Source organism: Prionailurus viverrinus, chromosome F1 (assembly GCF_022837055.1).
Source record: "Prionailurus viverrinus isolate Anna chromosome F1, UM_Priviv_1.0, whole genome shotgun sequence".
Lineage (NCBI taxonomy): Eukaryota > Metazoa > Chordata > Mammalia > Carnivora > Felidae > Prionailurus > Prionailurus viverrinus.
The window spans coordinates 30919604-30935578 of NC_062577.1; the positions used below are offsets into that span (position 1 = coordinate 30919604).

At 48.5% G+C, this 15975-nt stretch overlaps 1 protein-coding gene across 1 annotated transcript in view; it reads right to left on the bottom strand.

Annotated features, from left to right (window-relative positions):
* Nucleotides 1-15975, bottom strand: part of CAMK1G (calcium/calmodulin dependent protein kinase IG) — a 29539-nt gene that overhangs the window by 4930 nt on the left and 8634 nt on the right. Inside the window, exons 2-7 of the mRNA XM_047840764.1 lie at nucleotides 14229-14346; nucleotides 8802-8930; nucleotides 5788-5862; nucleotides 3205-3343; nucleotides 2441-2564; nucleotides 1002-1077 (exon numbers count right to left, since the gene is read on the bottom strand). Of these exons, the coding sequence (XP_047696720.1) occupies nucleotides 1002-1077; nucleotides 2441-2564; nucleotides 3205-3343; nucleotides 5788-5862; nucleotides 8802-8930; nucleotides 14229-14317 (632 nt within the window). The 5' untranslated portion in view covers nucleotides 14318-14346. The remainder of the gene's footprint in view (nucleotides 1-1001; nucleotides 1078-2440; nucleotides 2565-3204; nucleotides 3344-5787; nucleotides 5863-8801; nucleotides 8931-14228; nucleotides 14347-15975) is intronic.

The following is a 15975-nucleotide window of genomic DNA, read 5'->3' on the forward strand; positions in this document are numbered from 1 at the left end:
TCTCCCTGAGCCAGCCTCTCCCATCTGCCTAGCCTCCACTATACACAGGCATGAGCTAAGGATCTCCAATCAGCAGTATGAACAGGTGGAATCGGGAATGATGCAGGCCCCATCAAGTGTTTATGTAGGAGCCAAAGCTTGGAACAGGCAGCCCTGGAAGGCCCCTTTGTGCATTGTTCCCCCAAACCTCTCACCACCTCTCCTATACCTCCCCTGACACTTAGATATGTATACAAGATCTTTAAGAGGGATGATAGAATGTCTGCTTGAATGTAAGTTTCCTGAGGGATTATTTAGGCTATTAGCACAGAATAGACAATCAATGAATATTTGTTAAGTAAATGAATGAGTGACAGTAGTTACTCAACATAAGCTTAGGAAATAGAGAACTGAATCCACACTAAGGGGTAAATGACAGGTTATTTTCCTAACAGCTGAGTCTGCTATAGATGAAGAGGAATGGTGGGGAAGGGGTGATGAGTAGGTTAGTAAAGGAGAGCCCAAGAATATGTGAAGAGGAACAATGACCAGATTCATTCGGGCCATCATTTTGCTTTGGGCTGACTTGCCAGGAGTGAAATTTGAGATGTGAACATTGTACCCACTTGACTTCCAAGCTTGGCTTGGCCTCCCCTTTTTCCACTGCTCATTCCATAGAGCGGGACTCAACACATTTATATAGAGTAAATGGGGGTGGGGTGCAGGAACAGAGAGTACCATATGGCTCAACAGTGGGTTCACACTGAGCTCTGTTTTTATAATCTGGTGGAGACCAGGACAGAAACCTTTGGAGCTGTGTGCATGAGTAAGCGTGTGTGTGTGTGTGTGTGTGTGTGTGTGCGCACACACACATGCATGCAAGCACTCGCACATGCACACGTGTACATACACATGCTTTGGAGGTGGATGTTGCTTGAGGAGCTAAAATAGGGGAGGGGAGAAAAAGGATGAGCAGGTTGTGAGATTTCCCAGGAACTGAGCCAATGACAGCTTCTACTCACAATATGTAAGTGATGACGCCAATAGACCAGCAATCCACAGCCTTGCTGTAGGGCTTCTGTGCCAACACTTCCGGAGCTACAACAAACCAAAGGCAGAGTCAAGGCTGGGACAAGAAGAGAGGGCTGAGGGGTGAGGGCTGAAGGTCAGGATGAGGCTTAGAGAAGAGGACTAGGAAAGCTCCTGGGATGGCAGTGTTTCTGTATCACTGAAACTTTTCCTAGGGCGGGGACGGTGTCTCTCCCATCTGACTGAATCTTTCTCCATCAACCTGGAAGGTCCCCACGACAGGGCCTATGACTCTTACATCAGACTGGGAATCTCCAGGGCTACCTTGCCCCCATCAGATGTAGGCCTATGTCTCCCCACACAGATGGGTTAGCCCAGGGCTGGGGTTGTGTGTCTGTGTTCTGATGGGGACATCTGCCAAGTAGGAGCAATCTCTCTCCCACTAGACTGGGATCTCCCTGAGGGCAGAAACTGAGCCATCCCTCTTAAAATGAGGAACTCTTAGAGGGCAGGTGATAATTGCTCCATCTGTCTCTGGTACCTTCTGAGGGCAAGGCTTAGTTATCCGTATCAGACTGAGAGCTCCATGAGAAAATGAGCCAGGTCTTCCTCTGAATGGGAGCAGTAGAGGGCTACTTTCTGTATTTATCCCAGATCCCAGGGATTTGTACTCATTGGGACTCACTACCTACTAACTGACCTCTCTTTGGGGGTGAGAGCAGATTTCCTCTTAAGTTAGAGTTCTCCTTCCTACTACCGTCCTCAACCAGGTGATGAGTGGTGAAGAGGGAAGGGGCAGGGGTGGACATTCTGAGTTTTGGCTTTCTCCCCATGAATTTTGGGGATGCTTTCACCTGGTAACTTGCCTGCCTTACTTTTTGGGGGGCCTTGAAAGCCTGTTGCTTAGGCAGGAAGTCCCACCTCTGCCAGTTTCCTAGGATGTTTTCTTGGGGATACGTTTGGGCGGGAGCATGCATGCCTGAGTTCCTCGGCTTCAAACTCAACACTATGCCTCTGGGATACCACCAACTGGTGGGTTGTAGTCTCCTGTGGAAGTGGGAAAAAGGAAAAGGGGTGGCTAGTGGTCAAACCCTTGGCAATCTAATGATCTCTGGGTTTGTGATCTTGTCTCTGCCCCTGGTTTAGATGGAGAGACAAAGGCAGGAAGTTAGCCAAAATAATGAGAGGCAAGTATCGTCAGGGGCTGTTGGAAGAGTTCAGGGGTAGGCTGTCTTTAAAGATGTAGGGTTTGGGAGCAGTAGGGGTAGTTCCAGAGATACATGGATTTACCCTAAGCCTCATAATGAATGCTCTCCTGGGATTGCCCCTGAAGTTGAACCCTGTCTCCTTATAACCACCCCTCTCTGTTAAGTAATATCCATGAGGTTGAATGCAGCCAACTGGTTAACCTTCCTCCTGTCCCCAGACTCACCCACATAGCCCGGGGTCCCACAGGCAGTGGACATGACTCCACTCTGTTCCATCTTGGACAGACCAAAGTCTGTGATCATGATCTTAGAATTCTCTTCAGGGGTTAGGTACAGCAGGTTTTCGGGCTGTGGGAGAAGAGCAATACCATGCAGTGTAGGATATAATCATCTGAAATACATATTTATTTTCCTCCCCTGATAGAGAATTTCTTAGGAAGCTACGCTCTGGGCTCCTGACTTCAAGGACAGGCTCATGTCCCCCAGTTCTTCCCTCCTTCCTCCTAGCTGCAGCTCCCCACCCCATATTGAGCACTCTGTATTTTGCTTATGGCCCTCAGGTTGCTCATCTTTGTAGCCATTAAAGAACTACTCCCTCCCTCTCCTCAGCCCCAACTACCCTAAGACTGTTTTTTGAGGAAATCAAACCATAGTTAATTGTCTCTGACCTTTCTAAAGTCTAGTGTGTGCCTGGTGCAATGTTGGCCTCCAATTAGTATTTATTTCTTCTGATTTTGAGTGTGGCTAGGTTCAAGAAGCATGTGCATTCTCTTGGTATCCTAATAGGGTGAGGCCTAGGGCAAAGTTCAGGAAGAGGCTGAGATGAAAATTAACAATGATTGTTCAGTCATTCAAGATTTGTTTAAGGGATCCAACAAATGATAAGGTTGGTCCAACCCTCTCATTTTACACAGCTTAGGCTGCCCATGACCCATGCAGCTTCCTGAAGGGTCATTCTATTTCCCATTGAGGACCCCCACTCGGGCACCTTCAAGTCTCTGTGGACGATGCCATTCTCGTGGAGGTATTTCACTGCTGACAAGACCTGCTGGATCACCAGGCTGGCATCCTTCTCTGTGTAGACACCCCGCTCCAGGATCCGGTCAAAGAGTTCCCCGCCAGAAACACTGTGGGCATAGGGGCAAGCGCAGGAATCCAGGTCTTATTCCAGGTCAAAGGGACATAAGTGCATTTACTCTGTAGCTATGAAGACACAGCAGTGGCAGAACGGGTGGGTGCCCACGGCCTAGGTAGGGAGGTCTACCTTAGTTTGAGAATACCTCCTTTGGGTGGTGGAATGATATCACGAGCGAGTCGTTTCTTTGGGCCAACCATTTCCCTCTCCCTAGACACTTCTTTGAAGTGCAAAATGCCCCTCGTTAGAGTTAAGCAAGAAGCCAATCATCCCTTAGTGGACACACGCTTAGCTGCCTATTTTCCTGACTTAGGACACAGGGGCCATGATGAAAGAAGAGGTGAAATTGAAAGTGAGGCAAAACAGGAATGAGGTGTACACGTGACACAAATTGTGCTCGTGTCAGGATTTCTGTCCTCGCTGGAAAACTGGGCTACTGACTGCCGAACTTGTGGGTGGAGTTCTAGTGCTGCTTGGAGACTCCAATGGTAAGGTATCTTAGGATTCAGGGGAGCTTCAGATCCACTCCGCTCCCCATCTCTTGAATGCCATCTACGCTATTTTTGCCAAGAAGTTTCTTAGCTCGTCCTGAAACACCTCTGAGGCCGACAACTCACTACCCCTAAGACAGACTGTTTTATCTGTCACCGCCTTCTTAATATTTCTGTATATTACGACGGAACCCACTCCCTGTAGTTTCCACCAGCAGATAGCCCTTCTACCCACTGGGGCCACGCAGAGCAAGAATACCACCCTTTCACGTGGATCTCTTCAAGGATGTGAAGACAGTGAAATGCTCACCTGAGGCCTTCCCTGGGATAAACATTTCATGGGCCAGGGTTTCCAACTCTTTCACAGTCCTTGCCCCCTTGTCACTGTTCCATGACACTGGATGCGGACGTGCACACATCATAGGACCATGCAGTGATGAGGAAGGAGAATTTCTCTAATCAAGATGCACACCACCCTACTCCTTTTGTTTCTGTCCTGAAGCTCTGGGCTCTGCCGTAGGATCTAGAGGCCCATGAGAAAGATAGTCTCTATGCACAACTAGCAATTCCTGACACGGGGTGGCCTGGGTCCTAGAGCTGGCACCCTCATAGGCTTTCCACTCTTTGGCGATATCTGAATCTGCCCGCTTCCCTGCCTCCCCTTAGCTGGCTATCTAAATGTGTGCTAATCCTGGTGAATTGGCCTCATTAAGGTGCCACATGGTCCCTGCTCATTTGTTAATGCTGTTCTGCACCCCTATCCCCAACCTCACTCCCTTGACCACCTGCTCCCTCTAGTCACTGGGCCTCAGGTGAGCCTTGGAGTTAATAGGCTGCTTAGGCCTGAATCAACTCATTAAAGTTTCTGAGGAATCAGCCTGTTGGTCAAAAATATTGCATCTAGCCATAGAGATAGCAGAGTGGTGTGTGTGTGTGTGTGTGTGTGTGTGTACTTTATAAATAGAAGTTTCTCTGAGTCCAAGGCTGAGCACTTGTAGGAGCACCGACCAACTCCTACAGCATTCAGTCTCAGACAGAACTCCTATTTATATATGACAATGATGTGGAGACCTTTCTAGGGAGGCACCATTTCTGTCCCACAGATGGACACACACAGTCACAGCCTGTTTTTAACTTTGGATGGATCTCTTTTGAGAAAATCTTTTTTTTTTATATGTATCAAATTGAAATCTGTGTCGTGTGGTTTCTAATCCCACAGTAATTTTACCCTAGAGTGGCATTAAAGTATTTAACGTTAGTTTGATGGACTGACTGGTCAAAATGGACTCAAGCCGTGGCGCCCGAGAAGGGTTCTGGAGGGTTCCCTGCTATGCCAGTCATTATCCCTTCAACTGTAGCATTGTGGGGAGGTCCAGAAGGTCTGAGGGGAGTGGCTGGGGCACAGGGGAGGATGGATGGGTTGGAGTCACAGCTGCTGCTGGAGTCACTTAGCTGACTTGTAGCAAATACTTTAGGGACACCTGGATGGCTCAGTCAGTTGAGCATCTGACTTCAGCTCAGGTCGTGATCTCGCGGTTCATGGGTTAAAGCCCCATGTTGGGCTCTGTGCTGACAGCTCGGAGCCTGCAGCCTGCTTCAGATTCTGTGTCTGTCTCTCTCTCTGCCTCTCCCCTGTTTGCGCTCTGTCTCTCTCTCTCTCAAAAATAAAGAAATGTCAAAACAATATTTTAACGATCGGTAAGGCTGTCGTGGTACAGACCATCTCAATAATCAGTCCTAGTTCTTCCCTTCGGTCCACACAGAACATGTTCATGACCAGAGGCATACTTAACCTGAGAGAAATCTTAGCATTTGAGAGCCTCTTGAACTAATTCTTGATCTCATCTTTTAAATCACCGTACTCCCCTCACCACCGAGCAGCTTCCTCTAGGCCTCCCAGGCCCCCAGAGACGTCTGTAGAGGAAGTGGGTCACCTTTCACTTACAGCTGCATGACCAGGTAGTAGTGAGTGGTGCTCTCATAGATGTCCTCCAGGGTCACGATGTTTTCATGCTTGATCCTGGGGAAAAGGAAGGGTCATGGTACGTGGCTTAGGTGTCCAGACAAAGAATGGACTTTTTTATTTCGGTTAGAGACTTTGATGACAATATTTAGGAAGAGTGGATCCTTGTGAAACCTTCCTAATAAATAGGTGGTCACAAAGAAATCTTAAAGATCCCAGAGTGGTGTTCAATCCATATTTCTGAATGGATAATTGATCATTCTGCCTTCAGGGAACCAATATTTTGTGCCTACTACAGAAATGTCTTTAAACTTTGCCAAAAGAGAAAGTTAAAATACCTGAAGAAGGCCAAGGGAACACCCCAAACTAGATTATTTTACAAAATGGGTATCCAGAAACATCCTCGAAGAAAGTGGACTGCAGCAGAAGAGAATCGGGTTAGTTAAGCCTCCTCATGGGTAACCACGGAAGTAGTGTTGCAAAATTCTTATCCCGGAATATTTTGAGAAGCCGGGAAGATGCTATTTTCTGGGGTCAGTTCTGTGGAATGTCTTTGTTGCTGATAGTAATTCTCAACCAGCGGCTCTTTTGTCCCTGGGGGAATATTTGACAATAACTAGAGACATTTTTTGTTATTGTGCCTCGGGAGGGGGTAAGAGCTACTGGCATCTAACGGACAGAGGCAGGGATGCCGGTCAATATCCCATAATGCACAGTCCACCACCCCACCACCCCAATAAAGAATAATCTGGTCTAAAATGTCAGTAATGCTGTGTTCAGGAAAATTTGCTCTAGGTTCTCTCTGAGTGGGATTACTCAAGGGCCAAGGCAAGCAGAATAATCATACTTGCTGTGGGGATTGGCTTCCCGGGCAGCAATTCTGTGCATAGGAAGAACCTTTCTAGGAAGTTTGGCTCATGGCTGGGTAGCATAGGGGTTAAGAATTTGGACTCTGATGGGGCGCCTGGGTGGCGCAGTCGGTTAAGCGTCCGACTTCAGCCAGGTCACGATCTCGCAGTCCGTGAGTTCGAGCCCCACGTCAGGCTCTGGGCTGATGGCTCAGAGCCTGGAGCCTGTTTCCGATTCTGTGTCTCCCTCTCTCTCTGCCCCTCCCCCGTTCATGCTCTGTCTCTCTCTGTCCCAAAAAAAAAAACAAAAAACAAAAAACAAAAAAAAAAACGTTGAAAAAGAATTTGGACTCTGAGTCAGTTGGGTTTGAGTTCAGATCTGGATGAGATACTTATGAAATGGATGACTGGCTGGTTTTCTTAAATCTTCTAAGCCCCACTTTTTTGGTTTGTAAAGTACATCTCTCTCATAGGGTTATATCAGGATTAAAAGAGATAATGCATGCAAAATGCTTAGTATAGTGCCTGGGGAATAGTAAACACATAATAAACAGTATCTAAATATCTTTAAGTTTAATTTCTAAAATTATAGACCAACTGCAGTGGGTACCTGATGGATTCAATTACACTTACAAGTTGAGAATACTAACATTAATATATCATTTACTGAACAAATCTTTACCAAGCATCTATGCTGCTTAGGGACTGATGATACAATACAATGGTAAGAAAGACCACCATAGTCCTTGCTCTCAATGAGTCCACAGTCCATCTCTGTTCTAATCTCTCTGGAGTCCAAACTGGTATCTCCAGCACCCTCCATGTAGAGATTGGGGGATACACGTATTCAATATGTTCCAACAAATTTCTTTCTATTTCCTTCAAGCCTACACATCCCTTTTGTTCTCTATCCAAGCAATGACATTACTATCCACCAAATCGCTCAATCTCAGCATCATTTTTAGTACTTTTCTCTTTTATACTCGAAGCAGTCGATCCCAAGCCCAATCACTCTCTCTCTTGAATCCAGTCTTCTTGCTGCCACGTGATCCTGCTATTACCTTTGCTTGTATCCTCATCCATTGTCTAGATTATTGAGAAAGTCTTAAATCCATCTTCCACCATGCTTAAGAGGCATGGCTCTAAAATATAAGTCTGATCATGTGATTCCTTACTAAAAATTCTTTGATGACTTTTCTTTGCCCACGGAAAAAAGTCAACATTCTTTACCATGGTAGCCAAGACCCTTTACAATCAGATCTCATTTGATTTCATCTCCTGTCCCTTGATGATCCTTACTCTAAGCTCAGGGGCTTCTAATACCGACTCTTTCCTAACGTCCGTTGCACTTACACAGTTGAGTTCCTGTTACTCTCAGCCTGAATTCCCTTTCTGCATTGCCTCTCCTGTCTCCATTAAATTCTACTCACCTATCAAGGTGCCTCTTCCTTAAAAATGTACCTAATACCCCATACTCATAAAAATGCACATGTAGGGGCAAAATGAATCTCTGTATTTTTCAAGCCTTGCCTTCTGCTACTATTGGCTCATGTCTAATGGGATTAGAGTTTGTTATGGGCACCTGTCTCTGCCCAGAAAATGTGAGCTTCTGAGGATAAGGAATTTTGTAGGCCTTATTCTTGTGTTCCTAATGCCTAATACACTTTTGGCATACCATGGGGATTCCACAAGGCTTTTTTGTTTGGGTCCTGCTGTAAACAGTCAGATGGTTTGTTAGTGTGGCCTCTACCATGATGGCTGGGGTGCTGAGCCTATATTTGCTTTGGAAGAAAGTCAAACCAATTTCTAAATTTTCTGCTTCCTTAATTACTGATTCTTCCTGCTATTGACCCTAGTTGATTTTTGTTCCATTGAGCTAATTATTCTCTGGTCTATGTGCACAAACCAGGTCTGCTACCAGTTGGTTTGCTAGTCAATTTGCTGCCCCCCACAACCACCCCCCAATCAGCAGAAGCACCTGCCTGGCTTAACTTGGCTGATTGATCCAATGGACACATTAATGCAATCAAAGGGAGTAAGTAATGCCTTTGGGTGTGGAAATCCATCTTCAGTCCCACTCAAAGGTAATTTGTGAAGGAAATGTTATGATCTCACAGTTGTACCCGACCAACCCTAAGACCCACTCACTTTTTCAACACGGCAATCTCATTCTCCAGGCTGCTGTCCCGGAAGGCAGGTGACTTCTTGATGCACTTCAGGGCAAAGAGCTTCCCAGTCATCCTTTGCTTCACCAGGAAAACTTCTGAAAAAGCTCCTCTAAGTAGAAGACACCAAGAGTTAAAATTAGTCCTGGCTGGCTAGAGAACATTGTTAGAGGCAAAACCAAAGGGTAGATGAAGGAAGGTGTGGTTGGTAATTGGTTTCCATTGTCACTGTGGGTACCTGAGGAGCTGTACTGAGGGTAGAGCCTATCTTACATCGAGCCCTGTGTCCTTTCTCTTGGGAAAGAAAAGATTCTACTACAGACTCAGGCACTAGATGGATGCTAATTCCCGATTCTGTGATTTGGAAGGGACACCCAGGGACTCCGCTTTGGTTATGGAGAGATTTCTCCATTTGGCCAACCCAGTAAAGAGAGGCCACCGCAGAGTCAATTTACTTGCCTTCTTCCAGCATGTTGAAGTGTGGCACACTGGAATGGCAGCTGGAGGTGGCACTGGGAACAGGGCTCAGGCAGTGATGGAACAAAACTCCCCTCTCAGTTTTAGATGGTGATAATTATCTTGAGCCAATTACCAAAGGCTAAGGGGGCTGAGAACCCTCTCATTCAGTAGGATCTATGAGAATGAAAGAACCCAGCAGCTCTGGAAAGGTTTTCTGAAGAAGGAGAGGTTAGAACCCAATGGAAACACAGGGTAGGATTCCAAATTATAGCTTTCTCGTTTTGAAAGGGGTTCTCTGGAGACCAGGCTTTTGAATAGCAGTTAGCTAGCCATGGATGTTGGAGCCCAAGTGCCCAGGTGAGAACCTCAGCTTTTTGGGTGACAAGTCACTTAACTACCCAGTTTCTTTACCTGAAAAGTGGGAGTGTCAATAGTATCTGATTCAGAGTTGTTTAGAAGATGAAATGAATTAACATACGTAAAGTGCTTACAAGCATTCCTGACATCTGTTAAATTACATGTGTCAGACACTATTATTGTTATTACTATTATTAGTTGAATACCATTAGGGAGAACACCTGGTAGTAACAAGAGGCAATAGGGTTTAAGTGAGGAAACAGCTGAGCCATCACGTCCCCTGCCATCTGGGGATTTTAGACTCGGGGCCCAATAGCAGTCAAGCTCGTGTAATGGCTTTGAGGATCTGCATTAGGAAATACTTGGTGTGGGGCGCTTGGCTGGCTCAGTGTGTTAAGTGTCCGACTCGGGTCGTGATCTCACGGTTCAATTCGCGAGTTCGAGCTTCGTGAGTTTGAGCCCCGTATAGGGCTCCACACTGACAACGTAGAGCCTGCTTGGGATTCTCCGTCCGCTCTTCCCCGCTCACACTCTCTCATGCTTTCTCCCTCCCTCTCAAAATAAATAGCATTTAAAAAAAGAAAGAAACTACTCAGTGTTTCCTGGGTCTGAGTTTCCTGTTTCCCCCAGCTGCACTTGGAATTGAATTAATCAGAGCCTTCAGAGCTTGCTCCATTCATTCATTCGTTCATTCACTCATCCCTTCAATCAAGATTTATTGAGCACCTACTGAGTCAGACACTGGAGATAAAAAAGGTAAGTGTTTCTGTTCTTAGGAAGCCTGCAGACTAGTGAAGAACGCAGACAAATGAGCAATTAACATTGGATTTGAAAGATGTTATTAGACATTCAATGAATGCTTGATTATCTGACAGAACAGATAATCCGCGTGTTAGTTAGGCGCTTGGATTAGTATCGGTCTTGAGAGTCTAGTGTGAGAGATGGATACATACAAATAAGCAGGGGGTATCATGAGACCACCGACAGCGAACATTTAAGACAGGGCCTCTGCTCTGGCTGGGCAGGATGCATGGCACACGACTCCAACACATGCCAGTCACCTTGGAACCGCTGTACATGTTCATCCAATAATTATTACAACACTTTCCCCCCCAGCAGCTAGCAGGCTAGAAAACAAGGGCACCTTTTTCTAACGTGCACGCAGCGATCGCTTGGAGCAGCTAAGGAGCCCGTCATCCGTGGCCCTCTGACTTAACACCCTGAATTCAGTTTTCAGGGATGAATGAGAGTTAGCCCAGCGAAAAGGTGGAAGTGACGTCTCAGGAGGGGGTGAAAAAGAGGTAGAAGAAACAGCATGGAGGCACAGGACAGCAGGTAGGATGGGGCTGCCAGGGTCCAGCACCATCTGCGAAGTACGACGCAGGGAATACAGGCACACGAGTGGGCACGAGTGCCAAGTCCTCCACCCGGTTGCATACGGAAAGTGCTCAATAAATGTGTGATGGGTGGATGGGTGGAAGGAGGGAGGAGGGAGAGGTTTGGACTGGGATTAGCTGTGTGTTCTACTCCTCTTTAGATCCCACTTTCCCTGTTATAAAATGAGAGAGTTGAACCACGTGGCCTTCAAGATTCCTTGCAGCTATGACCTTCCGGGACCCAATTCCAGAGTTCTCCCTTTCGCCTGTACGTGGGTGGTACAGCTGACTTCAAAGCCGATATCCACTCTGGGTTCTCTTGTGGAATGAGGTCAAATTCCAGCCTTCCTTGCGGGGGGGGGGGGGGGGGGGAGGCGGGGTGGGAATTTACATTGCGGTGTATGCAAATGGCGCCTCCTAGGGTTGTGCAGTGTGGTGGCAATTTGAGACGGTGTTACTGATCTTCTGCCTCAGGCTGCTTTGTACACTGTGTGTGTGTGTGTGTGTGCGCGCGCGCGTGCACGCATGCATGTGGTGTGTGTGTGTGTGCGCATGTGTGTGTGGTAAGTATGGCCGGGCAGTGGAGAGGGATTACAAGACTTAATTGTGCTATCTGTCAGAGTGGGGAGCAGAGAGCTAGTTCTGAGCAGCTCAGGTTGCTGGGGTCAGAAGGCAAGACGGGCAGAGGCTTCAGAGCCAGGATTACTTTGCTGCAGTAGAACTTGGTCTGTGTTTCCTGCTCTGAACAGCTCTCTCCGCTTGCTGGAAGACTTGTTGATGGGGGAAGTGGGGGAGGACCAAGGAGATGTCTCTTCCTGGGCAGTGAAAGGACGAGGACCAGGGCCTGGTGACATTTCCCCTGCTATGGACTAGCTTTGCCCATCGTCCATAAGGCTACCCTAGGGCCCTGGAATTGTGGGTGATCTCTGGGCAGATTTAGCAAAGCCTTCTCTACTGGTGGGTTGTTCCAGAAGAGCTGAGGGCTAGAGACAAGAGGCATTCGTCAAGATTCCAGTACATCCTGCTCAGAGGAGTCTGCCCCACCCACTCCTCCCTTCCCCTCAGCATCTCACCTTGGTAACAACTGCATGGGGTCTGCAGCTTGGGGCTGCCTGTCCCCCTCCTGGGCACTTCAGGGGTGCCTTCTCTTTAGCTTTTGTTCAGCCCCAACTGCGGCAACAGCTGTGACTTGCCCCCTCTCTGGTCCCCCGAGTTCCCCAGATCAGTGCGGGGCTGGATATGTTACAGCCACCAGAAGCACTTAAAATACAGATTCCTGACCACTCAGTCCTATCTCCGCAAACCCCAGTGCGGTAGGTCTGGGACCAGGAGTCTGTAGTTTTCAAAACTTACCTATGCTAAAATGATAGGGGGAAGTTATTACTGATTTTCTTGAGTGTCGCAACGCTATTGTGGATACAGATGAAAATGCCTTTATTTTTAGGAGATGCAGACAGAAGGATTCAAAGGTAACATGTCATGAAGTGTGCAACTGCTGACAAATTGTCCAGGGAAATCAGTGCGTGTGTGTGTGTGTGTGTGTGTGTGTGTGAAACAGAGAGAGAGAGAGATGAAAGTTTGTAAAACAAATACAGTGAAGTGTTAACAGCTGTTGCTTTGTGGTGTATATTGAGGTGGTGTATATATTTGTTGTTCACTGTATTACTATTTCACTTTTCAAAAAATTTAGTTATTTTCACAGCTAAAAGTTAGAGGGAAAGGGGACACCTTGGCTCAGTTGAGCAACGGACTCTTGATTTGGGCTCAGGGCATGATCTCACTATGGTGATATCGAGCACTGTGCTGAGTGTGGAGCCTGCTTGGGATTCTCTCCCTCCCTTTCCCTCTGCCCCTCCCCCGCTCTCTCTAGCACCTACTCTCTCTCTCTCGAAATAAATAAATCAACTTAAAAAAATAGTCAAGAAAAAGTGGCGACTCCGCTGTCCCCCTAGGTTGAGGACGGCAGTGGCCGACTTCACTGAGTTCCGTCTTCTAACAGACCCACAGCACAAGTCTGAGCAAACAGTGACTAAGCCCTTGCCAACCTGGGCATCCTTCTCCCTCCTTCTCTTGATTTTCGGGATGCTTGGCAAATCATTTCTGATTCATGCATGAGTCTCGTCCCTCTCTCCTGCCAAAAATCCCCTCTCTAGCCACCCCCGTCTTGGCAAAGGTCCTTGATGGAAGGCCAAGGCTCTGATGACCAGCGCCACCCCCGAGATCCTCCTGCGTGCGCAGAGCCCCACGCTGGCCCAGGCAGGGAGAGCTCAGGGACCTCCTGTCCAGGCCAGGCCTGGCTCCTCTCCGTCTACAGTGAGAGTGTGGGCAGCTGTCATTGCCCGAGGTCAAGCCTCCCAGCCAAGGCCGACGGAACTAAACTCAGCCCGAGTTGGCTAAAGGGAAAGCTTGCTTGAATGGACAGCCTACTAACTGCCCCTCACTTCCTGGGGCCCAATTAGCCCAGACCAATTAGCAGGCCAGCTAGGGTCCTGGGGCTACGGAGCTGGTGGCCCGGAGCCCCTGGCAGCCTGCGTCACCGCCTGCACCCTCCCCGGGGGGGGGGGGGGGGGGGAAGAGGCAGGACTGAGTAGAGTGTCAGCTCCAGACAGGCTGTCTCTGTTCCTCCAGCCGTGTAATCGTTGTCAAAGGGCAGGCACAGACACTCCAGAGGCGGGTAGGAGTTTGGGTTACGGCATGACTTTATTTTTCCAACACAGCACTTAAGCTACAGTGCAGACTCGATGGGGAGCTGACTCCAGTATGTGTACCCATCCACTCTCTGGGGCCCAGAAGCCCCTTCTCCTCTGTCTACAGTACACAGTGGGGTTGGGTGACCTGTTCACTGCCAGGGGGAAATGAAGAAGCTGGATGAGGAGGCCCAGGAAAGTTCTAGGGTCACTCCACAAGTGCTCCAGAATCCCGCTTTCCTGCCAAGTTGTCCCAGATCTAGAAGTAGGGCAGGGATCCCTGGGGGTGGGCCAGGACGCGGAGCCCAGGGAAAGGGCTGGTATTCCCTGCCGGTCCCAGTGTATGAAACCGTCCTCCGTTCTACCCCACGGTGACTTCCCCTACCCCCACCCCCTGCCTGCGAGCTGCTGGGCTGATTTCCCAGGGGCCTCAGTCCCAGCTTGTCAGCTGCAGCTGGCCCAGGACAACTCTTTCCGGGTCCCCCCAGCGCACAGCCCTGCCACCCGCCAGCTCTCAGCTCCCGCACTCACGATCCCAGCACTTCCATGAAGATGAAGGTTTTCCGGATGTTGGTGGTCTGTTTCTTCCAGGAGCTGGAGTCTTCTTCCTTTCGACCCATCGCCTCCAGAGTTGAAGCTTTCGGGGATGCTTTGAGGAAGGGGAGGAAGAGTCTGATCAGCTAAAATTTCTTAGACAGGATGAGAACAAGTTGCAAAACGAATCGAAAACACCTCTGTCACATAATAGCTAGAAAGAAGGACAAGGAGCAAATCCTGGATAATTGGCAAAAACAAGACCATTCTCTCCGCTTGCTTTTTAAAATGGCTCCAAAAAATACGTTGCACGTCTGCTGCATGCCCATTGTACTTCCTACTGCCCAAGGAGTGGAGGGTCTCGGAGTGCAAAGTCCACTTTGTACATATGTGTTTAAGGGCAATAACACACACATGTATGGATTCACACGTGAAAATCCACCCTGGGGGGAATCTGAGCTGTGCGGAGGGGTTTCCTGCGTTTCCTGGTGATGGCCAAGGTGTTTATTCAAACCACAGGGTCAGCCCGACTTCCCTTCTGTTGTCACACGTTGTATCAGGTAGGCCACGTCTCCAAGTCATTCCGACCCCCACCTCTCTCCTACCTGTTCTGGGCTAAATGAATGTTGGATGAAGGAACACTGTTTCCTCCCAAACACCCACAACATTGGTACTGTGCTGGGAAAGTCGTTATTCATTAAAATCTGAACTAAATCTTGTCCTAACCTTGTATCGGGGTTCCAGAGTTACCACCTTCATTCACCTGAGGCAGCACCTATGATGTGCCAGGTGCTGGCTCCATACAGATGGTGGCTCTGTCCTCTGGGGACTCGCAGGCTAGAGGAGGCATACGATGAGCAGGGAGGGTACCACGTACGCGGTGACAAAGGGCGGGAAAGCCGTGAAAGAATAAAACCTAGGCTTGCAAGGGGGACAAACAGGGACAGTCATCTTTAGATAAAGTCAGGGGAAGGTCTACGTAGCAGGTCATATGTAAGCTGAGATCAGAAGTTTGTGAGGGAGCCTGCCAAGCACAGGGTGTGTACGAAAGAGCATTTCGGCAGAAGATATCAAATACAGGAGCCCAAGATGGGGGCCAGGCAGGAACCACCTGAAGGGATGGAAGGGACAGGGTGTCTGGAGCAGGGGGAACTCTGCATGACACGGGGGCGATGAGTGGGCAAGGGGAGGCGGGCAGGGGACAGACCATGCGTAAAGCCTTATAGATCCTGCTAAAGATACTGGGCTTTTCTTCTAAGGGAGACCACAAGACACTGGAGGATTTTTAGCAGGGAGTTAAGTTGCACGTTGACTTTAGAGCTCACTCTGGCTGCTCTGTCGAGAATGGGGTGGAGGGAGTAAGAGTCAATATATGGAAAATGGTGGGGGACAGAAGTCCAGGACAGAAATGGCGGTGGCTTGGATCACAGTGGAAATGAGGGAGAGAGAAGGGGTGGACTTGGGATACATTCTGGGTTTCCGATTATGTGTGATACCAGGTGATGTGACTACAGAGCAGGGAGAGTCTAGGCTGGCTGCCATGTTTCTGGTAGGGGTATCAGGGTGACAGTGCCCCTAGTGAGGCAGTGAATACTAGAGAGAAGCATGTTCTTGGGGTGGCTGGGTTGGGGGGGATCTCCGTGCCTTTGGGCGCTCTGCCCTAGTTGCTCTACTACAGACAGATATTCGTGTCTGGAGTGGTGGGTGAACCCCATTTCTGCCAACACCCTTTCCCCCATACTCC